At 43.3% G+C, this 26,188-nt stretch overlaps 1 protein-coding gene across 6 annotated transcripts in view; it reads left to right on the plus strand.

Moving 5' to 3' along the window:
- Positions 1-26,188, plus strand: part of LOC137372942 (P-selectin-like) — a 94,294-nt gene that overhangs the window by 7,701 nt on the left and 60,405 nt on the right. For all 6 annotated transcript variants that reach the window (XM_068037473.1, XM_068037478.1, XM_068037472.1 and 3 more), the window contains exons 2-10: positions 1,857-1,950; positions 4,301-4,687; positions 8,184-8,291; positions 9,186-9,371; positions 9,814-9,999; positions 10,099-10,284; positions 14,074-14,259; positions 18,122-18,307; positions 24,320-24,505. In XM_068037473.1, the coding sequence (XP_067893574.1) occupies positions 1,857-1,950; positions 4,301-4,687; positions 8,184-8,291; positions 9,186-9,371; positions 9,814-9,999; positions 10,099-10,284; positions 14,074-14,259; positions 18,122-18,307; positions 24,320-24,505 (1,705 nt within the window). The remainder of the gene's footprint in view (positions 1-1,856; positions 1,951-4,300; positions 4,688-8,183; positions 8,292-9,185; positions 9,372-9,813; positions 10,000-10,098; positions 10,285-14,073; positions 14,260-18,121; positions 18,308-24,319; positions 24,506-26,188) is intronic.

Consider the following 26,188-nt stretch of genomic DNA (forward strand, 5'->3'; position numbering starts at 1 on the left):
TTCCAAATTCACAACCCTCATCTCAGTCATAAATGGCCAACCTCTTATCCTAAGACTATGACCCCTAGTTCTAAGACTGTCCAGCATTTACCCTGTAAAGCCCTCTCAGAATTTTATACATTTCAATGAGATCACCTCTCATTCTTTTCACCAAAGCCTAATACAATTGCAGCAAGACTTTCTTACTCCTATACTCCAACCCTCTTGCAATAAAGGCTTTGCTAATTGCTTGCTGTACCTACATGGTAACTTTCTGCGATTCTTGTACACGGACACCCAAATCCCTCTAAATACCAATATATAGTAGTTTTTCACATTTTATAAAATATTCTGCTTTTTTATTCTTCCTACCAAAGTGGATAATTTCACATTTCTCCTCATTATATTCCATCTGTTACCTTCTTGCCCACTCACTTAACCTGTCTATATCTCTTTGTAGCCTCTGGGTCCTCTCACAGCTTACTTTCCCACCTAACTTTGTATCATCAGCAAACTTGGATACATTACACTCAGTCCCTGCATCTAAGTCATTGATATAGATTATAAGTAGCTGAGGCCCAAGCACTGATCCTTGCAACACAGCACCAGTTACAACCTGCCAACTTTAAAATAACTGACTTATTCTTACCCTGTTTTCTGTCTGTTAACTAATCCATGCTAATATATTACACCAAACCTCTTGTATTGCAACTTATCAAATGCCTTTTGAAAATGCAAATATACAGCATCTACCGATTCGCCCCTATTTACCCTAATAGCTGGCAAAGTAAACATGATGTTGCCTGAAATGAAGGATTGCTCTGATTTAAACTCAGGGCACTCTTCCAATTTGATGGCAATGACCCTTGGCATGTCAGCAGGTGATAGCCAGGCCATAAAAGGGTGCTGTCCTTTGCAGCTGACTGATTTTTTGGCACATGCCATAATTGATGGCTTGGAAGGATCTGGTGACATAAAACTTAAATAGAACTTGCACCATAAAAAGAGTGCCAGAAATACTTACTTAGTTTTTTCAGTCAAAGGATTAACACCCTATTGCATTTGTTTAAAGTTTAAATTATTGGGGTAATTCCATACAGTAAGTACATCATGGGAAATTGTGGGCCCACATGACATTCATAATGGGTGGTAAATTGCAAGTTAACTACCTATGACCTCCTGAGGCTCATTGTTTTACAGTGAAGGTGTTCACTGGAATTGTTGGATGACAGAATATCTCCTTCTGTACCATCAACTTAAAATAAAGTGTTAGTGTCTCTGATTAAGAACTGTAAAAGAAAGCAGACTAAGTACACAATAGATTGAAGTTTCCTTATATGATATTTGTAATTGTAGAAACTATGTCAATGATTAAATTCATTAGAAGAACCTAAAGGAATAGAACAAAAATGCAAATATTAGGCAATTTGAATATTCATGAAGAAAGGTATGGTAAAATGTTCCTGATTTTCACCTTTGCCAGTTTAGATAATGGATGTTGGATGAGAACAGGGTCAAATTTGGCTCTGAGAACCTCTCTTCCCTTTCTCTCCTTCTCAGATAGTTTGCTAGGACTCATCTAAGTGGAATGATGTCTTGGGAACGGTAGTGAACGGCTGCTGGCACATCAGTACCATGCCCTGGTATGAGTCTTTGATAGTGGAGAGGAGAAAATGAATGAAAGATAGAGGATGTAACAGAACATTAAATCACCAGCTAGACAATATTATGTCCAATATAACTATTTGTAACTCTAACTGCTGATCTGTCTTACTTGCATAATTTTATTTAACAACCAGCACGTGGTTATCATTGGGATTTTTGCAAGCTAAGTTCCTTTTTAATTGTTGCTTTTTGATCTTTTCTGTCACATACAGGTATCTCATGGTGGCATGATCTGTCCATGCAGGCGTTGGCCACAGGTACAAAGCAACATATTCAGATTGTTGGCATTAGTTGCAGTGACTTTCGGTAAGATTACACTTGCGCTGTCATTTATTTGGCTGATTAAATACTCTGTGATACTGTAAGGACTATTTTTCTGCTCTAACAACATGATTTCATGAGAAAGCATTTAACTTTTGGTACATAGTTCTGATTATGTGAAGCGATCAAACAGAGGTACAGCGCAGTTTTCTTTTCCTTAATTTTGTTCCCTCCAACGTTGTTTCTCAATTCCCCCACCCCTTTAACAGGATCTCTCTCACTATTTCAACAGTTGCTCTCTTTCATTGTCCCCACATCATCAAGATCTCAGCCTTTCCGTCACTTAACAACATCTCCTCGTTCCTAAATAGTGTTCTCTCTCTCTTGGACTCTCTATCTCTCTCTCCCACTCCAAAAGAAATGTGTTTTGAATGTTGGGAGTGTGAAGTTATAAAATTCACCGTTAGATTCTTAATTTAAAGACAAAAATTGATAGCGAGACTGAATCCTACATTGTCAGAATATTTTATAAAGAAGCAAATTACTTTAATGAATATAATCTGGCAATTTAAGTGAATTGGCACAAATTAAAAGAAACCACATTTTTTTGCACCATGTACCTTAGGCTATTTATTTTGATTTCCTCAGAAAATGGGATCAGGACAATTAATTGCTTTGCAGAAGAGCGGGGAGGCACAGATCAGACTTAAGGCCACACTTAGGTGGGCCTGAGAGAAGCAAGGTCAGGGACAGCAGGAATGCCAAATGGACTGGTATCTTGCCACATGGCTAGGTTCAGAATCAAGGACATACAAGTTGAGTTGAGTGGAGCAGAGGAGTTGAGGGTGAGAAGGGCGGGAGCTTAATATCGGAGGGTGGTGGTGATATGTACTCGGGCAAAGCAGGGAAGCTGAGGCGAATGGGTTTTAATTTAGACTTTTACTGCAGATCTTTCTGGGGAATTGAATTGTGGTGGTAGAATTTGTTGAGGAGTAATTATTGAGACGGAGCCAAACTCAGCAGCTGTATGGCTGACCAATTAAAGTTTTAAAAGGAAATGGTGCCATGAGCACTGGTCCAGGAACAAGAAGCCTTTTCCTTTATATCATCTTCTCTGCTGAGATATCTTATTGTGTGCATGAACTAAGGAAACAGAACAGTAGGACATGTGTTTATCAGACTTCTGCTACCCTTACAGGAAATATTTGGCTGTGGTAGCTTCCGTAGAGTTCGGTACTGTTATATTTGTGTAATGCAATCAAAGGCCAGCAGAGGGTGTGCTGAGTCTGAGTAATGTTAAAGGTTATCATTAATGAACAAAGGTTATGATCCAGTTTTGGATGGCATGCAGTTGCAGACCTACAAATTTATTAACACCGGCACGAATGGATAGACCTGAGACACACCTGATATTGGGCCGCAGCCTCATTATCATTGAACCAGCTAGTTGATTCCACCGCCTAATGGACTTGAAAATTGAGTTATGATCAGGTATTTCTTTTTGGTGCTGGTTAGCAGCGGGCCCTTTAAGGACCTCTTGTTACGAAGCATGCAGACCTGGTTTTCCTGAAGGCAGCCAGCGTGATTGCCTCAGAGCAAACCAATATTGCACAATGGCCTTGAAACCTCCATTAGATCCTTTATTTGCATGTGCTGATACATGTGCCAACACCTTTTTTTGCCTATACCATTATGACAAGTGGTGTTCTTTCAGCTCATATTGGAGGCGAAGGGGTCTGATTAATGCTAGAAAATCAGATGCAGCACTATCGAATTTCTAGACCGAAGAGTTATAATGGCCTATCTGGAAGCTAGAAAACACCTGAAATAAAAGTAAATAAAGTTATGTTCCAGAGATCAGTTGCATCAGAATCAATTCAAGAGCTGCTGTTGGGTTTACTTAATGCTGATTGGTCCATTTGTCGCTCTTCTGCAATCTGATTGATCCATTAACTACACAAACCATTCAATTTTCATAAAACAGCAATGGGAGGGGGGGGAAATCAATTTTTATATTATAGATTGATTAAAGAGGTAGTCTCATTCCAGCAGAGAGAATCTCAAATGGAAAGAAAACCAGTAGAAACTTGCCACATTATTACTGTGATTGCCATTGCCAGCTTCCCAAGTCAGTAACAGCTGGTGCCTTGGGCTGAGTGGGGCAGGACACTAGGCTGTGTGGGTTAGCACACGCAATTTTTTTTTTCACTGTAACCTAAATGTCCTGCCAACTTTTGTTCATTCACTGGGTTTTAGATTGCCTTTGCTTTAAAATCAAGGGACCAAGTCTTTCCCTTCCCTCCAGAACATTTCATGAACTATGCAAGGCTATAACTAGCTACAAATTCCTGAGCAATTATTGACATATAAAACCCCACGCTTTCTTCCTTTACAGAAATTCTGATGTTAGAAGGAGCGCATGGCTGGTTATACCATTATTCCGATAAAGCCATGACATGGAACAAGGCGAGGAAGTACTGTAAAGATTATTACACTGACATGGTGGCAATACAGAATATGGAGGAAAACAAGCACCTGAATGAATATTTGCCAAAAGCAAGCACCCATGTCTGGATTGGTTTGAGGAAGATAAAAAATATCTGGACCTGGATTGGAACAAATCGGACATTGGAAGATTTTGCTATGAACTGGGCTCCTGGTGAACCCAACAACGGAAAGAACAATGAAGATTGTGTGGAAATGTATATAAAGAGAAATTTGTATGCAGGAAAATGGAATGATGAGCCCTGTCGTAAAAAAAAAAGGCCACTGTGTTACCAAGGTATCTTTAAAAATTGTTAGGAGATAAGAAAGAACTTGCATTTATAGATCTTGGTCCATAACACTTACATAGGACATCCCAATGCAACTTATAATCAATGGATATTTTTTGAATTATACATATTATTATAGGTATTTTAAATATATAAATTATATTACTGAAGAGCAAAGGGGTATGGTAGCATAGTGGTTACCTTACTGGACTAGTAATCCAGAGGCCTGGACTAATGATCTTTAGCACATTAGTTCAAATTCCACCATAGTAGCTGGGGAATTTAAATTCAGTTCATTAAATAAATCTGGAATTAAAAAGCTAGTATCAGTAAAGGTGACCATGTAACTACTGGATTATTGTAAAAACCCATCTGGTTCACTCATATCTGGGAGGAAGGGAAATCTGCCATCCTTACCCAGCCTACATGTGACTCCAGACCCACAGTAATGTGGTTGATTCTTAACTTCCCTCTGAAATAGCCTAGGAAGCCACACAGTTATATCTGAAGGGCAAATAGGGAGGGGCAATAAATGCTGACCTTGCCAGTGATACCTATATCGTACAAATGAATAATATAAGATATTGATGTGCTGGAAGATACAGAAGCCAATTTGCACACAGCAAAGTCCCATAACCAGCAAATAGATGATGGTACAGGATTCCTCCTCGGATCAACACATCTATGCGATTTGAAGAGGATGTTGGTTGAGGGAGGAATGTTGCTCAGGACACCAGCCCACCTCCCTGCTCTTCTTCCAATACTGCTATGGGATCTTTTGCATGCATCCAAATAGGCAGACAGGGGCTATTTTATCAAATCATCTGAAAATGAGCTGCTGTGACACTGCAGCAGTCTTTCAGAACTGCACAGACTTTTTGGCCTAGATTTATTGCTCAGGCCTGCAGTGTGGGTTAAACCTACAAACTTCTGACTCAGAGGCAACAGTGCTACCAATTGAGCCAAGCTTGATAAGATGGAAAGAAAAAGAATAAATTGGAAATCTGAAATAAAGGCAGAAATGCTGCACAGACGGTCAGTCGATTTCTGAATAAGAATGAAAGGTTAATGTTTCAGTGGAACTCTTCCCCAAAAAGTGTAAAATAAAAATTTACAACCAGCAAATGGATAACACGAGACCTCGGTTTGTCTTACCTTTTAAAGATTGAGTCATGTGAACATCCTACAGACGTTGATGGTTCACAGAAACATTGGATACTGATGGTACTCTGACATAGACAGGATCTTGTAAAACAGAGCCATCATTCACCTGATTAACTGTGTGGGTAGCTGGCTATGTCGTAACTAACTCAGGTTGTTTGATTTTAAAACAGAAAATATCCCTTCCTAATCAAATGTTCCAATGTGGAGCCTCATCTGAAATGTTTTCTGTCTTTCTTTTACAGGGGCTGACTGCCTTCCTGTGCATTTCCAACATTTTTTTCTGATTCACAGCACCATTTTCCTTTATTTTTTTTATCTCTATGTCATTAGCAATACTTTTTGTAGTGAAGATTTTATTATAAAGGAGATATTTAAACATTGGAGGCGGTGCAGAGAAAGTCAGAAGGCTGATCTCTGGTGCTAGTGATCCAAGTTATGCGACAAGAATGGAGAAACTTGGGTCAGGATTTTATCTTGCTCTTGGAGATGGGAACGGAGGAGGAGCGCAAACAAAATGACAAAGGGTGTTGTTCCCGATGTTGCCCAGGCTCCTGGAAATTTTGTCTGGGGTGGGGAAGGCTGAGGATGGCCTTCCTGCTCCAGGCCAGTTGAGGCCCAATTAATGGCCACTTAAGGACATTTTCCGCCTCCACTCCAATTTTGTGGAGGATGGAGGGACCCGCCGCCATGTGGAGGTGCCACCAGGTGGGGAGAAATTTATGCTCTGCCCCACAGCAGATTTGGAGGTGGGGAGATCATAAAATTGGGTGCGATGATGGGTGGGGGAGTGTTCCTGCCATCATCCCACCTCCACCAAAATTTACTCCGAGGCAGGAAGGCCTATGAACAGCCTTCCTACCCTGCCACCAATTGAGGCCCTTACCTGGGCAATTAATCCCCACCTCATCCCACCACCGCAATTAGTCACGCGGAGGGCGGCCCTGTTGCCGCACGGGAAATACGACACGAAAAACTGTGTGGGCTACTTCCTGGCTCCGGGGATGGGGGAGAGTCCGCTCTTTAAAAGACACAGTGCCTGAACAAAGGACCCGCTGTCGGGAAGGGTGGGGGGTCTCTCTGACAGCCACCCCTCTACTCTTGCTAGCGATCCCCCTATACCCCCCACTCCCACAATGCCCACTCCGCGAGACCCCTCCTGCCCTGACCTACCTGCGACCTGGGTCCAGCGCCCCTCCTGGGCCTCTGGTAGTTGTTCCACCAGCAGCAGCCACCGCCTCCATGGTGGCGTTGCTCAGTGGAAGAGCTGCCGACCTCTGATTGGCCTCTGAGGGTGGGACCTCTGGCAATGGGGTCCTTAATCCCATGGAAGGCCATCACTGACCACTTAAGTGACTGAGTGGAACTAGATTCGGCTAACTTTCCAGAGAAGAAGAAACGTGGGATTCTCAGCGTTGCTTTTTCTGCCCCTTGAGACCTCCCGTGGCCTGCTTAAAATCCTGGCTGGTAATACCTGGCAGCCTCTTAGCTGGGTTGGGGGTCCCTTCTTTGGGGAAATCCATAGCCCCCCCCAGCAGCAATGGCTGCCACCCCTCCACCCCTAACGCCCACCCCACTCGATTGCCAGGGCCTGCCTGACTGGCCCCAGCGACCCTGTCCCCAAACAATTGTCCCGGGGTCTCCAACGTCCTCCGTACTGCTGGCCTCTGCTCCCGGTGGTGCTGCCGGGACTGCAGAGCTGCAGAGCCTCTGATTGGCTGACAGCTCTGGAGGCAGGAGCTCCTCCCTTAAAGAATGACATACCCAATGGCAAGCAGGTAATTGGCTGCCCGCCATTTGATTGCAATGGATGTCCGACGGAGGGCCAAGGCGAGTACTCCCCCACCTTCTGGCCCACCGCCAAGACCCCCATCGCTGGAATAAAATCCAGCCCTTGGTCTTTTCATTCAACAAAGCAGGCACCTGAGATGATCTTTTAGAGGTATATAAGATAATAAATGGTATGGATACGGTAAATACAAAAAACACTTTAAATTAATTTGCAAGAGTAGCACAAAGCAGACACAGATTCAAATATTAAAGGCAAATTTAGGACTAATGTCAGCATGTTCTTGATACAAAGAATGATCAACATGTGTAATGGAATTCCAAATAGAGCAGTGAGGGCATAAACCCTAGAATCATTTGAGATCCAATTTAATGCTGCAATGGGGGGAATTTAGGGTCATCTGGATGTATCTGCTCGGTTGGCCCAAATGGCCTTCGTCATCTGTAGTTATCTTGTGATTTTGTGATAAACTGAGTACAAGTCTTGATTAACACTTTATAATGATTACTGCATCAAGTAAATGTAAAAGCTATGTCCATGTCATTTTTTGACAGCTTCATGCAATCCTGATTCTTGCAATGGTCATGGAGAATGTGTGGAAACTATTGGAGATTATAAGTGTGACTGTGATGAAGGGTTCTATGGAGACCATTGCGAAAATGGTGAGTCCTGAGTATGATCCCTATGCTTGAAAGAAGACATAAACAAGTTTTAAAAAATGAAAATAAAATGCACACCATCAGGTTAAGAATAGAATGCAAATACAGAGCTGCAAATATCTGAGATATTAGCCCAACTGGCAGAAATTGAAAAATGGAACAGTGTTGAGCACCAGTTAGGCTTGTATGTGGTGCACAATGAAATGGTACGGATTTTAATTAGTGCTGGAAGCCCTCACCAGATTGTGATCAGATGCATGTAAACAAGCACATAATGACGTGATTAAGTTATTGGTACGCTTTTGCAACACTTTACCATTTCAATGCTGTTTCTTTTACCCACCTTTAAAAATTGGGGATTTAAGGCTGCCAGGTTTGAACTCCCTCCGTTGAAAGAGGCCAGTAGTAAGGTTGCCACATTTTCGAGCCCTGGCTAAAGCTTTTCTCTTGTTTCTTTGTTTTTCCCCAACTACTGCTGTGGCTTTTGAAAAAAAAAACTCTCTTTTCTCTTTACAGCTGCTGACTGACCTGTTGTATGGTTCCAGCATGCTTTGCTTTTATTTCAGATTTCCAACATCTGCAGGTTTTTGTCAATTGTTTTTATTTGATCAGGAGATTGTTAATAGAATTTTTAAAAATCATGGAAACAATAACTTCACCCCCCCACCCCAACAAAATCTTCCCTTTTTTCTTTACAGATGACTGATCTGCTATGCATTTCCAGCGTTTTCTGTTTTATTTTAATGTTAGTTTAAGATATGGCTGTATGCAATAGCAAATACATTTTTTAAGAGTAATATATCTTTGATATATATTTAAAGATCTGAATATATGTTGTTCTTCATAACTTTTTCTAATCCATAATTTTGCAAATAATCTTGCTATTATTATTTTTAGTTATTAAATGCCTCAGACTGGAGATTCCTGACCAAGGCATTATGAACTGTTCCCACCCTTATGGAAATTTCAGTTACAGATCAATGTGTGATCTTAGCTGTGTAGAAGGATATGAAATACGTGAAGAAAAGAGGCTCCAATGTACAGCTTCTGCAGATTGGACTGCACCCCTTCCAGAGTGCAAAGGTACAGCCCAGGTTCAGACTTCAAATATGCTTTACTCTGGGACAGTCCTCACTACAGTGTAGTATCAATAGACACAGTTGTATGTAAGTAGCAGATGGCCATGCAATATGACAACAGCCTAGCCCAGTCATCCTCTGTGTAGATTATCATGGAATATCTTCTGCGCTAAGGCACATTGTTGGGACAGAGCAGAGAGAAATGTGCCCCGCAGCAAAGTTGTATACACCTGGCCTGGGCATTCTAGATGCTGATTTGAAAATTTGAAAGTGTTCCATGCCCCAGTAATGATATTCCTCACCTCGAGATGCACAGCATTCACTAGAAGCCTAAAGGGATCTCAATTCCTTCCGTAATAAGAACTCTTCGAATGAACGCTAGTGTTTACATTTAATTGTTGAATTTTGTGTACCAACACCACTTGATATCTGCATATAATTTTCAGCTAAGCGATGCAGATGGTTGGAGGTTTCTAGTAAGGATGTCATGAACTGCTCCCATCCACTTGGATATTTCAGTTACAACTCAACCTGCACCTTTGGCTGCAGAGAAGGGTACGTACTGCATGGACCAGACAGAGTCCAGTGTCTGGCTTCTGGTCAATGGACAGAGCGGACCCCCACCTGCAAAGGTATATCTTTATTTTATAATAAAGCCATTTTAATTTTCCTACTTTGCCATTTTTCAAGGAAACAACTTCTTTAATATTCTTCACTAAAATTTCTTGCAGTCCAAGTATGTGAAATCTTAACAGTCCCTGATTATGGCAACATGAGTTGCATCCATCCCATCGCAGGCTTTCATTACAACTCAACATGTGACTTCAGCTGTAACAAAGGATTTGCATTAAGTGGACTGAGCAGGCTCCAGTGTAAAGTTTCTGGACAGTGGACAGCACAAAAGCCAATATGTGAAGGTACTGTGTGGGTAGAACTGCTTTATTGATGATCTGTCTGTAGTTTTGTACAGCCAATAATAAGATAGTGGGCTCACTGATATAAGAGGTATGATTTTCACTTTGTGGCTATAAACTTAAAACATGCGTGACGTTCTGAGTTCAAATCTTGTCCATGTCTTTAGTCTACCTTTGCTTTGTTTTTCATTTAAGACAGAGCTGAGGAGGAATTTCTTCTCTCAGAGGGCCGTTAATCTTTGGAATTCTCTTCCGCCAAGAGCAGTGGAGGCTGGGTCATTGAATATATTCAAGGATGAGTTAGACAGATTTTTGATCGCAAGGGAGTCAAGGGTTATGGTGGGCAGGCAGGAAAGTGGAGTTATGGCCACAATCAGATTTACCATGATCTTATTGAATAGTGGAGCAAGCTCGAGAGGCCGAATGGCCTACTCCTGTTCCTATTTCTTATGATATGCTATACGTGAATGGTGACAACACAGGAATCTAATTGAAGGACAATAAGAAAGCATATCAATATTGGAAGTCTAAAATAAAAAGCTAAAGTAGAAGTGCTGGAAATGCACAGTATGTCGAATGGCAGCTGAGTATATTTGCCTTGAATCTATTTTGGGTCTTTATTTATCCTACTCGCAACATTTGGGTATCTCATCCAAGTGATTGTTCTTCCTGCTTGCACTCAGATATTGAGTATTGGCAGGCTACTTGATTCCATAAGTTTCAAAGCCCATGTCTGGTACCTATGTCTGCCCTAGCACAGAACTTGTATCTTTCTCCAGTTTCTCTCCTATCTCCCCTCATGCCCTCTCCAAGCTCATGAGACCCACCTCCTGCTCCCTTAACCATAAAACTGCTGACCACTCAACTTCCTTTCCTGGCTGCCATGTTAACAGTTCTGTCTCTTCAGGTACTGTCCCCTCTCCTTCAAATCTGCCATCATCACCACTCTCATGAATAAACCAACACTTGGCCCTTCGATCCTTGCTACCACTCCAGCTGTAAGCTCCTTTTCCTCTCTACAGTCCTTAAATGTGTTCTCGCCTCCCATATCCATGCCCACCTTTCCCAGAACTTCATGTTTGAATCCCTCCAATCAGGTTCCTGCTACAGTACCAAAACCACTCTTATTAAACTTGCAAATGACATCCTAAGTGACTGTGACAAAGATAAACTATCCCTCATTATCATTTGTGACCTTTTTGCTTAACCACGTCAATCTCCTCCAATCATCCAGCTGAGAGAAGTGCACTTGCCCATTTTTTTCATATTCGTTCATGGGATGTGGGTGTTCGCTGGCAAGGCCAGCATTAGTTGCCCATCCCTAATTGCCCTTGAGAAGGTGGTGATGAGTTGCCTTCTTGAACTGTTGCAATCTGGCTGATGTAGGTACACCTACAGTGCTGTTAGGAAGGGAGTTCCAGGATTTTGACCCAGCGACAGTGAAGGCATAAAGATATAGTTCCAAGTCAGGATGGTGTGTGGCTTGGAGGGGAACTTGCAGGTGGTGCTGTTCCCATGCATCTGCTGCCCTTGTTCTTCTAGCTGGTAGAGGTTGGGGGTTTGGAAGGTGCTGTTGAAGGAGCCTTGGTGAGTTTCTGCAGTGCATCTTGTAGATGGTACACACTGCTGCCACTGTGCGCTGGTGGTGGAGGGAGTGAATGTTTAAGGTGGATGGGGTGCTAATCAAGCAGGCTGCTTTGTCCTGGATGGTGTCGAGCTTCTTGAGTTTATTGGAGCTGCACCCATCCAGGCAAGTGGAGACTATCCCATCACACTTTTGACTTATGCCTTGTAGATGGTGGGCAGGCTTTGGGGAGTCAGGAGGTCAGTTACTCCCCACAGAATTCCCAGCCTCTGACCTGCTCTTGTAGCCACAGTTTTTATATGGCTGGTCCAGTTAAGTTTCTGGTCAATAGTAACCCCCCAGGATATTGATAGCGGGTGATTCAATGATGGTAATGCCATTGAATATCAAAGGGAGATGGTTAGTTTCTCTCTTTTCTGCAATCCTACCTATCTGTCACAGTCAGTGCATCACTAGCTTCTCTTTCTCTTCCCACACCATTACTTCTGGTCTCTACCAAAGATCTATCTTTACCCCCTTTCTATTTCTCATCTGCAAGCTGCTCCTGTGCAACATCATCCCAAAAACACAGTGTCAGTTTTCACATGTACAGTGATGACTCCCAGCTCTGCCTCACCACCTCTCTTGACCCTCTCCACTATCTCTAACTTGTCAGTCTGTCTGATGACATCCAGAACTGGATGAGCTGAAATTTTCTCCAACTAAATATCGGGAAAGCAGAAGCCATTGTTTTTAGTCCCTGCCACAAAATCCATTCCATAGCCATTGACTCCATCCCTCTCCCTGGCAACTGTTTGAGACTGAACCAGACTGCTCGCAACCTTGGTGTCATACTTGAAGCTGAGATCAGCTCCCGACCAGATATCCACTCCATCACTAAAACCATCTATTTCCACCTTCATAGTATTGCCTGGCTCCACCCCACCTCAGCTGAGCTGCTGCTGAAACCCTTATTCATGTCTTTGTTGTCTCTATTCCTAGTGACTATTCCAAAACACTGCTGGCCAGCCTCCCTTATTCCACCCTCCATAAACTTGAGGTCATCCAAAACTCTGCTGCCTGTGTCTTAGCTTTCACCAGGTCCCATTCACCCATCACTCCTGACTACATTGACTTACTGACCTATATTAACTCCTGGTTAAGCAACACCTTGATTTTAAAATTCTCATCCTTGTTTTCAAATTCCTTCATGACCTCACCCCTTCCTATCTCTATAATCTCCTTCTGCCCCCCAGTCCTCCAAGATATCTGTGCTCCTTCAATTGTTGAGCGTCCCTTATTTTAAACTCTCTAACTTTGGTGGCTGTGCCTTCAGCTGCCAAGGCCCTAAGCTCTGGAATTCTCTCCCTAAACTTCTTTACTTCTCTACCCCTCTTTCCTCCTTTAAGATGCTCCTTAAAACCTACTTCTTTGACCAATCTTTTGGTTATCTGCCCTCATATCTCCTTATGTGGCTTGGTGTAAATTTTTTTTAATAATGCTCCTGTGAAGCCTTAGGATGTTTTCCTGTGTTATACAATTATATGTTGTTGTTGTTAATGATGGTCATGACACTGAGCTCTACCTCTCCACCAGTTCTCTCAACCTCATGATCATTGCTCTCTTGTCTGGCTGCATGACATTAAGCCAAGAATGAGCTGGAATGTTTTTCAACCAAAAATCGGAAAGACTGAAGCCATTATTTTTGGACTCCCCCATAAGCTGTGGCATCTCTTCACTGATTCTACCCCACTCCCTGGCTACTTGGTCAAGTTGAAACAGAATGTGTGAAATCTCAAAATCTTGTTCAACCTGGAGCTGAGTTTCAAACCTCATGTGCTATCCATCATCAACACCACTTACTATCATCTCTGTAACATTAACCATCTCTGCCCTCCATCAGCCCTACCACAAGGGAAGACCTTTTGTCAGCTCGAGACTCAATTTCTCAAATGTCTTCCTTGCTGGCCTACCATCCTTCACCCTCCACAACTCCAAGATTCAACCATTCATATCCTGTCCTGCATTGTAATGCTCACCCATAATGCCAGTTAATCACTGACCTGTATGGTTTCCCTGTTTCCCAGCACATTGACTTTAAAAGCATGATCCTTGTTTTCAAGGCCAGACCAGTGGAGCCTGTTGGAGAAAATTCTCTGCTACAACTTAAGGGAAATGTTTGACTTATTACGCAGTTTGTAATAATTCCTGTAAACTTCTCATTGCAGCTGTGAAATGCAGTGAACTGAAGATTCCTCACAGCCTCCTCATGAACTGTTCTGACCCCTTTAGACCTTTTAGTTACAATTCAACGTGTGATTTTGTCTGCACGGATGGATTTATCTTACAGGGATCAGACAGACTCCAGTGTGAAGCTTCTGGGCAATGGACAGCAACGACACCCATCTGCAAAGGTATAGTGAATAACTGGATTTAATTAACTAATTATGTTTATTAGTTCAGTTTAAAAGGAAAATTTGCCTTTTTTCTCAACCTGGATGTGGCATTGCTAGAAACTCATTGCTAGATGAACTCAGAGCATGGATCGGTACATGGGATTGTGATATTATAGCTATTACGGAAACGTGGTTGAGGGATGGGCAGGACTGGCAGCTCAATGTTCCGGGGTACCGATCCTTCTGGCGTGACAGAGGAGGAAGTAAGAGAGGAGGGGGAGTTGCACTATTGATTAGGGAGGACATCACGGCAGTACTTAGAGAGGATATCCAGGGGGAATGTCCAGCGAGGCCATATGGGTAGAACTTAGAAATAAGAAAGGTGTGATCACTTTGATGGGATTATACTATAGGCCCCCCAATAATCAGAGGGAAGTGGAGGCGCATATATGTAGGGAAAACACAGATAGGTGCAGGAATTATAGGGTTGTAATAGTAGGTGATTTTAACTTCCCTAATATTGACTGGGACTGCCTTAATGCTAAGGGATCAGATGGGGAAGAATTTGTTAAGTGTGTCCAGGATAGTTTTCTGAAGCAGTATGTGGATGGCCCTACTAGAGAAGGGACTACACTCGACCTCCTCTTAGGAAATGAGGATGGGCAGGTGGTTGATGTGTCAGTGGGGGAGCACTTTGGGACCAGTGACCATAACTCTATTAGCTTCAAGATAGTTATGGAAAAGGATAGGACTGGTCCTCAGGTTGAAGTCCTAAATTGGGGGAAGGCTAATTTCGATGGCATCAGACAGGAACTCTCAAAAGTTGAATGGGAGAGGCTGTTTACAGGTAAAGGGACATCTGGCAAGTGGAAGGCTTTTAAAAGTGAGATAGGAAGAGTTCAAAGCCGGCATGTTCCTGTTAGATGGAAGGGCAAGGCTGGCAAGTTGAGGGAACCTTGGTTGACGAGGGATATTGAGGGTCTGGTCAGGACAAAGAAGGAGGCATATGTCAGGTAGAGGCAGCTGGGATCGAGTGAGTCCCTCGAGGAGTATAGGGGATGTAGGACTACACTTAAGAAGGAAATTAGGAGGGCGAAAAGGGGCCATGAGATTTACCTGGCAGATAAGATAAAGGAGAATCCTAAAAGATTCTATAAGTATATTAAGAGTAAAAGGGTAGCTAGGGAGAGAGTAAATCCCCTTACGAATCAGTGTGGCAATCTATGTGTAGAGCCACGGGAAATGGGCGAGATCTTAAATGAATATTTCTCATCCGTATTTACCGTGGAGAAGGTCATGGAAGCTAGTGAGTTCAAGGGAGGGAACGACGATATCCTGGAGCATATCAACATTATAAAGGAGGAGGTGTTGGAGGTCTTGAAACGCATTAAGGTGGATAAATCCCCAGGGCCTGACCAGGTGTATCCTAGGATGCTCTGGAAAGCAAGGGAAGAGATTGCTGGGGCCCTGGCAGAGATTTTTGTATCATTGTTAGCCACGGGTGAGGTACCGGAAGACTGGAGGATAGCTAATGTTGTGCCTTTATTTAAGAAAGGCAGCAGGGATAAGCCAGGGAACTACAGGACGGTGAGCCTTACATCAGTGGTGGGAAAGTTATTGGAAGGGATTCTGAGAGACAGGAAAAGGCATGGTCTGATTAGGGATAGTCAGAATGGCTTTGTGCATGGAAAATCATGTCTCACGAATTTGATTGAGTTTTTCGAGGAGGTGACCAAGAGGATTGATAAGGGCAGGGCGATGGATGTTGTCTACATGGACTTTAGCAATGCCTTTGACAAGGTCCCACATGGTAGGCTGGTCCAGAAGGTTCAAACACATGGGGTCCAGGGTGAGCCAGCAAATTGGATACAAAATTGGCTTGGTGATAGGAGGCAGAGGGTGGTAGTGGAGGGTTGTTTTTCAGATTGGAGGCCGGTGACCAGTGGTGTGCCGTAGGGATCAGTGCTGGGCCCACTGTTGTTTGTCATATATATTAATGACTTGGATGTGAATGTAAGGGGCATGATTAGTAAGTTTGCAAATGACACTAAAATTGGTGGTATAGTGCACAGTGAAGAAGGTTGTCTAAGGTTACAACAGGATATAGATCAACTGAGAAAGTGAGCAAGGGAGTGGCAAATGGAATTTCATGCAGATAAGTGTGAAGTGATGCATTTTGGGAAGTTAAACCAGGGCAGGACATATACAGTGAATGGCAGGGCCCTGGGGAATGTTCTTGAGCAGAGAGACCTTGGGGTGCAAGTACATAGTTCCCTGAAAGTGGTAACACAGGTAGACAGGGTGGTGAAGAAGGTGTATGGCATGCTTGCCTTCATTGGCCGAGGCATTGAGTACAAGAGTTGGGACGTCATGTTACAGTTGTACATAACGTTGGTTAGGCCGCATTTGGAGTACTGTGTGCAGTTCCGGTCGCCGCACTACAGGAAAGATGTGATTAAGCTAGAGAGGGTGCAGAAAAGATTCACAAGGATGTTGCCTGGTTTGGAGGGTTGAGTTATAAAGAGAGATTGGATAGGCTGGGTCTGTTTTCCCTGGAGCGAAGGAGACTGAGAGGGGCCATGATAGAGGTATATAAAATTATGAGAGGCATAGATAGGGTAGCTAGCCAGAGTCTGTTTCCCATGGTAGGGGTGACTAAAACTAGAGGGCATAGATTTAAGGTGAGAGGGAGGAGGTTTAAAGGGGATCAAAGGGGTAAATTTTTCACACAAAGAATAGTGGGTATCTGGAATGAGCTGCCTGAGGAGGTGGTGGAGGCAGGAACAGTAGCGACATTTAAGAGGCATCTGGACAGGTACTTGAATGAGCAAGACATAGAGGGATATGGAATTAATGCAGGTGGAATTAGTACAGATAGGCATTATGGTCGGCATGGAAGCGGTGGACTGAAAGGCCTGTTTCTATGCTGTACACTCTATGACTCTATAAAAATCCCCAAATTGCCCCATGATAAACGTTAAAAAATAATTCAATTTCTCAAGTTATTGTTAATCAGTTCTCTACATTTATCATTCGACTATTCATGAAACTGACAGCAGAATCACTATTCAAAAGACATTTCTTTACCTCATCAGTACATTAATTGTACATATTTTTATGTGACAATGTTACAAAATGCAAATGTACTAAATTGTACTACAAGCTTTGGGACGTGAATGGCGATGACTGTCAGGTACAGTTGCAGCAGGAGGAGTACATGTTCTCCCATAGACAAGTTTTAAAATGATAAGCTTTTGTAGTGGGGCAGTGAAGCAGTCAAATATTCAAATGTTCATTTTGACCTTTGGTTAGCGCAGTTATGTGGCAGGTCAGTGCTATTGTTAACTAGCCTATATTTGTGATGCCTGATGACTCTTCCCCCAGGTCTCTCCCTATCTATTGCTGGTATATGGTTCCCCGATAATGACAGCCTTTGGATATCTCATTCAAATCTGCACGTACGAGGCTACATAGTCAATGACAGTCAAATCTGACCCTATCCTCTCCTGATATCTCTACAGATGTTCTTCTCAGCAGTCGACACTGGATAGTGAATAAGAGTGGGAATCTTAGCTGATTCTATTCCTCTTCCTTGTCCAGGGATGCTGACGCCAATTATAATGCTTCAAATGGTCCTGCAGCTGAGAACAGCTAACTCAGCACAAAATAGGAATTCAAACTGAAATCCTTCTGGTCTGTCCAATTCTGAACCACACCACAGGATGCATTTATCCACTAAGCCACAAGTGTAGTTAGCTTTTGATATCTTCATATAAGTGAGCTAAAATACAACAATTGTAATTGCAGTATCTCTCAAAAATGTTTGATGCACAATGGACTTAATTTATCAGTTTTACACATGTATGAATTTATGTTTTAGCTGTTCAATGTAATTTGCTGAAGATGCCTAAACGAGGTATCATGAACTGCAGAAACCCCTTTGGAAACTACAGTTACAACTCAACATGTGTCTTCAGCTGCAGTGAGGGGTATGTACTGCAGGGATCTGGCAACCTTCAGTGTCAAGCCTCGGGACAATGGACAGCACAAGTCCCCGCCTGTGAAGGTATCAATAAATCTGGAATCATTAGTTTCTATTTACCTAGTTGCTACACTGAAACATGAAGACAGCATTTCTCCCACTTTGTTTTCTTTTTCTTCTAAAGGCACTGATTCATATTGAGGTACAGTTCCATGGTTATTACTAGCCTTCTGGTATTAATTGTATATCAATTGGGGGTTAATTGTATTCAGCTGGTAGGCATTAATTGCAGATTCACCTGTGCTCATATACATAGCAGCAGGCTGAAAGTGTGGTGGTTGTTCAGAGGCTCATGATATGCTACGTGTGCCTCTGTAAATAAAAGCTCATAAGTGTGTAAAGACTAGCCTCCAATGTTCTATCTTCACTAAAATAAAAGCAAAATACTGCGGATGCTGGAAATCTGAAATAAAAACAAGAAATGCTGGAAATACTCAGCAGTTCTGGCAGCATCTGTGGAGAGAGAAGCAGAGTTAACGTTTCGGGTCAGTGACCCTTCTTCGGAACTTGATTCCGAAGAAGGGTCACTGACCCGAAATGTTAACTCTGCTTCTCTCTCCACAGATGCTGCCAGAACTGCTGAGTATTTCCAGCATTTCGTTTTTATTTCTATCCTTCACTGCCTGGCTATCTAAGTTCTAATCCAAGTGGCCATTCTTTTGCTGATACCTCTTTAAATTGTAAATGAAACCATGAGCTGTTAGAAAGTGTATCATTGTTTTATTAAGCATTCAACATTAGTGAACTTACAGTAGATGCAGAAGCTCTACATGTCTACTGCTTCACTGGATCACACACTCACAGCAGGGCAAGAAACGGAAGAATTGTCTGATGAATCATATGGCAATGACTCAGACATCACGCATATATAGCCAACATGTGCCCGCATCACATCTTACCCCTCCAAGGAAAAAGATATACATCGCACTATTTCAGAGTTTTAAAAAAACAGAGGAACTCTGAAATTTAAACAAAACAAAGCACACAATCACAAACAGGCACTATCAAATAAATAGTTCTTCAATTGAGTTGGAGCCTGGCATTGTCTTCCAGATCTGTGATCGGCGATTGGTGTTTGACTACCGAGAGTTTCAGCTGTTATAGTTGTTGTGACTTGCTCTGGAGACTTGTTCAAAGGACCACTGGGGACCTGCATTTCAGAATCATCCTCAATCTCAGGAGATTTGCTTAGAGGTGGCTCATCAGCATTACAATGAGTCTCCAACTTGCAGATCATAACTTCTAGGACCCACCATACTTATGTGTTTTCCAGCACTCCAAGTACATTGGCCTGGCAGTTTCATCAGCATTGCATCACCAGGGCGTACTTATTGAAGTGGTTTAGCCTTCCTGTCATAATAATACTGCTGATGTTGCTTTATGCCTACACATGCACAAGTGTCTTCTTCAGTTGAATATTGAGGGTGTAGGAGTGTTCTTTCTATTGGCAGTAATGTCTTGTACCTAGAACGCATAAGTCTGTACAGCGCTTGTTTGTATACCTTCACTTGGAGTATTGCGCCAATCTAATAGAGCTAGAAACTGATTGGATTCCTTGCATTTTGTGAAGCATTGTTTACTAGTTTTGACAGCATTCTGAGCTTTGCCATTGAACTGCAGGTGGTGAGATGATAACTTCAGTGTTTAAATCCCCATTTCTGGGCAAACACTGGAAATTCTACGGACACAAATTGTGAATCATTATCTGTTACTAGGATCTCTGATATACCGATTCTTGTAAACATCTCTTGGAGTTCTCTAAGAATACTGCGAGTAATAACAGAAGTGTGATTGGCTACTTTGATAAAGTCACTGTCAATAGTCACTAGTCACACACAACAAGCAGGATACAACCATGCAACTCAAGAAGTTCAATGAGAAGTGTAGGAGAACATGCCAGGAGCAGCACCACTTAAAAATGAGCTGCCAACCTGCTGAAGCTACAACACAGGACTACATCTATGCTAAACAGCAGAAGCAACATGCAATAGATAGAGCTAAGCAATCCCACATCCAATGGATCAAATCAAAGCTCTGTAGTCCTGCCACATCCTGTCGTGAATAATAGCAGACAATTAAACAACTGAATGGAGGAGGAGGCTCCAAAAACATCTTTATCCTCAATGATAGTGAAGCCCAACATGTCACTGCAAAAAACAAGGCTGAAGCATTTGCAACCATCTTCAGCCAGAACTGTTGAGTGGATGATCCATTACGGCCTCCTCCACAGGTCCCCACCATCTCAGATGCCAAAATTCAGGATAATTCCATTCATTCCACATGATAATAAGAAACGGCTGAAGACACTGGATACTGCAAAGGCCACGGGATCTGACAACATCCCAGCTATAGGGCTGAAGACTTGTGCTCTAGAACAAGCAGCGTCCTTAGCCAAGTTTTTCCAGTACAGCTACAACACTGACATCTACCTAACAATGTGGAAAGTTGTCCAGGTGTGTCCGGTCCACGAAAAGCAGGTCAAAGCCAATCCATCCAATTACTGTCCATCAGTCTACTCTCAATCATCAACAAAGAGATGTTGTTGACAGTGCTGTCAAGCGGCACGAACTCAGCAATAACTTGCTCATCGATGCTCAGTTTGGGTTCTGCAAGGCCACTTAGATCCAGATCTTATCATAGCCTTTGTCCAAACATAGACAGAAGAGCTGAATTCCAGAGGCGTGCTGAGAGTGACTGCCCCTGACATAAAGGCAGCATTTGACCGAGTATAGCACCAAGGAGCCCGAACAAAATTGAAGTCAATAGGAATCGGTGCGGGAGTGGGTGGGGGGGGGGGGGATCTCTCCACTGGTTGGAGTCACACCTAGCACAAAGGAAGTTCATTGTGGTTGTTGGAGTACCATTCGCAACTCCTTAGTTTTTTTTATTCATTCCTGGGATGTGAGCATCGCTGGCTGAGCCAGCATTTATTGCCCATCACTAATTGTCCTTCAGAAGGTGGTGGTGAGCTGGCTTCTTAAACCACTGCAGTCCATGTGGGTTAGGTACACCTGCAGTGCTGTTAGGAAGAGACTGCTAGGATTTTGACCCAGCGACAGCGAAGGAACGGCAATATAGTTCTAAGTCAGAATGGTGTGTGACTTGGAGGGGAACTTGCAGGTGGTGGTGTTCCCATGCATTTGCTGCCCTTGTCCTTCTAGGTGGTAGAGTTCGCAGGTTTGGAAGATGCTGTCTAAGGAGGCTTGGTGCGTTGCTGCAGTGCATCTTGAAAATGGTGCACACTGCTGCCACTGTGTGTCTGTGGTGGAGGGAGTGAATATTTGTGAATGGGGTGCCATTCAAGTCCTGGATGGTGTCGAATTTATTTATTTATTTAGAGATACAGCACTGAAACAGCCCACCGCATCTATGCTGACCAAGAACCACCCATTTATACCAACCCTACAGTATTCCCATATTCCCTACCACCTACCTACACTAGGGTCAATTTACAATGGGCAATTTACCTTATCACCTGCAAGTCTTTGGTGGTGGGAGGAAACCAGAGAACCCAACGAAAACCCACACGGTCAGAGGGAGAACTTGCAAACTCCGCACAGGCAGTACCCAGAATTGAACCCAGGTCCCTGGAGCTGTGAGGCTACAGTACTAACCACTGCACCACTGAGTGTTGTTGGAGCTGCTCCCATCCAGGCAAGTGGAGAGTATTCCATCATACTCCTGACTTGTGTCTTGTAGATGGTGGACAGGCTTTGTCAGGAGGTGAGTTACTCGCTGCAGGATTCCTCGTCTCTGACCTGCTCTTGTAGCCACAGTATTTCTATGGCTACTCCAGTTCAGTTTCTGGTCCATGGTAACCCCCAGGATGTTGATTATGGGGGATCCAGTGATCGTAATGCCATTGAATGTCAAGGGCAGATGGTTAGATTCTCTTTTGTTGGAGATGGTCATTGCCTGGCACATGTGTGGCACAAATGTTACTTGCCACTTTTCAGCCCAAGCCTGGATGTTGTCCAAGTCTTGCTGCATTCCTACATGGACTGCTTCAGTGCCTGAGGAGTCACGAATGGTGCTGAACATTGTGCAATCATCAGCAAACATTCCCAATTCTGACCTTATGGTCGAAGGAAGGTCATTGATAAAGCAGCTGAATATGGCTAGGCCTAGGACACTACCTTGGGGAACTCCTGTAGTGATATCCTGGAGCTGAGATGATTGACCTCCGACAACTACAACCATCTTCCTTTGCGCTAGGTATGACTCCAACCAGTGGAGAGTTTTCCCCCTGATTCCCATTGACTTCAATTTTTGCCAGGGCTCCTTGATGCCATGCTTGGCCAAATGCTGCCTTAATGTCAAGGGCAGTCACTCTCACCTCACCTCTTGAGTTCAGCTCTTTTTTCCACGTTTGAACCAAGGCTGTAATGAGGTCAGGAGCTGAGTGGCCCTGGTGGAACCCAAGCTGAGCGTCAGTGAGCAGGTTATTGCTAACCAAATGCCACCTGATAGCACTGTCAACAACACCTTCCATCACTTTATTGATGATTGAGAGTAGCCTGATGGGGCGGTAATTGGCTGGGTTGGACTTGTCTTGCTTTTTGTGTACAGGACATACCTGGGTAATTTTCCACATTGCTGGGTGGATGCCAGTGTTGTAGTTGTACTGGAACAGCTTCATATACTGAAACAGTCCATGCCCACATGCAGCAAGACCTGGACAACATTCAGGTTTGCGCTGAGAAGTGGCAAGTAATATTTGCACCACACCAATGTCAGGCAATGACCATCTCCAAAAAAACAGAATCTAACCAATTCCCCTTTACATTCAATGGCAGTAGCATCGGTGAATACCCCACCATCAACATCCAGGAGGTTACCATTGACTAGAAACTTAACTAGACCAGCCATATAAATACGGTGGCTACAGGAGCAGGTCAGAGTCTGGGAATTCTGCAGTGAGTAACTCAACTGCTGACTCCCCAAAGCCTGTCCACCATCTACAAGGCACAAGTCAGGAGTGTGATGGAATACTCTCCACTTGCCTGGTTCAGCATAGCTCCAACAAAACACCATCTAAGACAAAGCAGCCCGCTTGATGGGAACCCCATCCACCACCTTAAATATTAATTCCCTCCACCATTGGCGCACAGTGGCAGCAGTGTGTACCATATACAAGATGCACTGCAACAACCTGTCAAGTTTCCTTCATCAGCACCTTCCAAACCTGTGATCTGTACCATCTAGAAGGATGCAACAGATGCATGGGAACACCACCACCTGCAAGTCCCCCTCCAAATCACATCCCATCCTGACTTGGAAATATATCTCCATTCCTTCACTGTCACTGGATCAAAACCCTGGAACTCCCTCCCTAACAGCACTGTGGGTGTAGCTACACCACATGGACTGCAGCGGTTCAAGAAGGTAGCTCACCACCACTTTCTCAAGGGCAAGTAGTGTTGGGCAATAAATGCTGGCATTGTCAGCAGCACTCACATCCCAAGAACGAATATGAAAAAAAGTCAGCACCAAACTTTGACCAGGGACTAGCTACAATCTCCTACTCTAGTAATGGCTTCTTATTTGGAGAACTGCGATGTGCCAAGTATATATCACACTTTGCAATATATTGTTCAAGCATTGTTGACATTCAGGGCCAATAGATGCTGTCTGTGGTACAGCTTTCTATATCAATATGTGCTTAATGAGTTACTGATCTTAATTCCTTATGCAATACAACTGGTACCACGATTTGCTGTCTCTTGAATCCCATGACAGCTTTACTAAATGATAACCTGCTGTTGCTTTTTGGCTGGTTCTTCCGCTACAACATGATTAAATTGCTGCTGGCATGAGTCTTCAACTGGAAGTGATTCTTGATGATCAATTTCCATTAGCTCAAAGGAAAATCACAGGTGTTAACCACTGGCAGGTGTGCTCTGCTCAGTGTATCTGCTAGGACCATCTTCCCTTTCTTGTAAGATAAGATAAGCTGTTTTTGGACAAAAAGAAAAAATTATAAGGTTAAAACTGAGTTGTTTGAATGTGTATCAAAATCACTAAATTATGTTTCAGCTGCAAAATGCACAAGATTGGAGAATCCTGAGAAAGGGACTATAAACTGCTCCCAGCCCTTCGGACCCTTCCGTTACAATGCAACATGTGACTTCCGCTGTGAAGAGGGGTTTATATTAAACGGATCAGACAGGGTTCAGTGTGGAGCTTCTGGAAAATGGACAACACAGATACCCTCCTGTGAAGGTACCATGCAGCATTATGGCATATTTATGTTCCAGAACTGCTTTGTGATTTCAGAAATGCCCAAGTTTATTGGTACTGTATAGTAAGTCCCATTTACAATGCAAATTCCATAGCACTGGAACATGTACTGTTATTTACAAGTCATAGTTTCTGGCTTAATTATCTGGTCAAGCATGCCTGCATTATCGAGCTATCTTGCCAGGCTGAGCCACTCAGCCACTGGTTGCTAGGAAAGCTGGCTGCCCGCACCAGGTGTAGCACTGGTAATGTAGCTACTGGATTGCCACCTCTTTAGGTCAGTCTCATTAGTTTTCTGCCCTGCCATGGAAGTTCAGGCTGCCATCAGTGGCAACAGTGTAGAGTAAATTCGATATCAACTGTTCATAGAGTCATAGAGTCGTACAGCATAGAAACAGGCCCTTTGGCCCACCGCGTCCATGCCAACCATAATGCCTATCTATATTGATCCCACCTGCCTGCATTAATTCCATATCCCTCTATGCCTTGCTCATTCAAGTACCTGTCCAGATGCCTCTTAAATGTCGCTACTGTTCCTGCCTCCACCACCTCCTCAGGCAGCTCATTCCAGATACCCACTATTCTTTGTGTGAAAAATTTACCCCTTTGATCCCCTTTAAACCTCCTCCCTCTCACCTTAAATCTATGCCCTCTAGTTTTAGTCACCCCTACCATGGGAAACAGACTCTGGCTATCTACCCTATCTATGCCTCTCATAATTTTATATACCTCTATCATGGCCCCTCTCAGCCTCCTTCGCTCCAGGGAAAACAGACCCAGCCTATCCAATCTCTCTTTATAACTCAACCCTCCAAACCAGGCAACATCCTTGTGAATCTTTTCTGCACCCTCTCTAGCTTAATCACATCTTTCCTGTAGTGCGGCGACCAGAACTGCGCATAGTACTCCAAATGCGGCCTAACCAACGTTATGTACAACTGTAACATGACGTCCCAACTCTTGTACTCAATGCCTCGGCCGATGAAGGCAAGCATGCCATACACCTTCTTCACCACCCTGTCTACCTGTGTTACCACTTTCAGGGAACTATGTACTTGCACCCCAAGGTCTCTCTGCTCAAGAACACTCCTTAGGACCCTGCCATTCACTGTATATGTCCTGCCCTGGTTTAACTTCCCAAAATGCATCACTTCGCACTTGTCTGCATTAAATTCCATTTGCCACTCCCTTGTCCACTTTCCCAGTTGATCTATATCCTGGTGTAACCTTAGACAACCTTCTTCACTGTGCACTATACCACCAATTTTGGTGTCATCTGCAAACTTACTAATCATGCCCCTTACATTCAAATCCAAGTCATTAATATATATGACAAACAACAGTGGGCCCAGCACTGATCCCTGCGGCACACCACTGGTCACTGGACTCCTGTTACTGTAACTGTTACTGTTATTCAGCTATAATGGATATAAGATGTACTTGTGCAGAAATGCACTCAAATTTACAAGAAATGGAAGTAAAATGCACTAAATTATTTGCAACACATATATAAATATGAAATTGTATCTCTTTCGTGCCGAAATACTTAGTAGCAGTGATTTTTGTTGTATTTTTGCCATTGGTCCTGTTATGTCTCAGTTACTAGAGATTACTGTCTTAAGGGGTATTCACCAAACTGTTGTAGTTGTTGTATCCATGAAACAT

This window comes from Heterodontus francisci, chromosome 8 (genome assembly GCF_036365525.1).
Source record: "Heterodontus francisci isolate sHetFra1 chromosome 8, sHetFra1.hap1, whole genome shotgun sequence".
Taxonomy (NCBI): Eukaryota; Metazoa; Chordata; class Chondrichthyes; order Heterodontiformes; family Heterodontidae; genus Heterodontus; species Heterodontus francisci.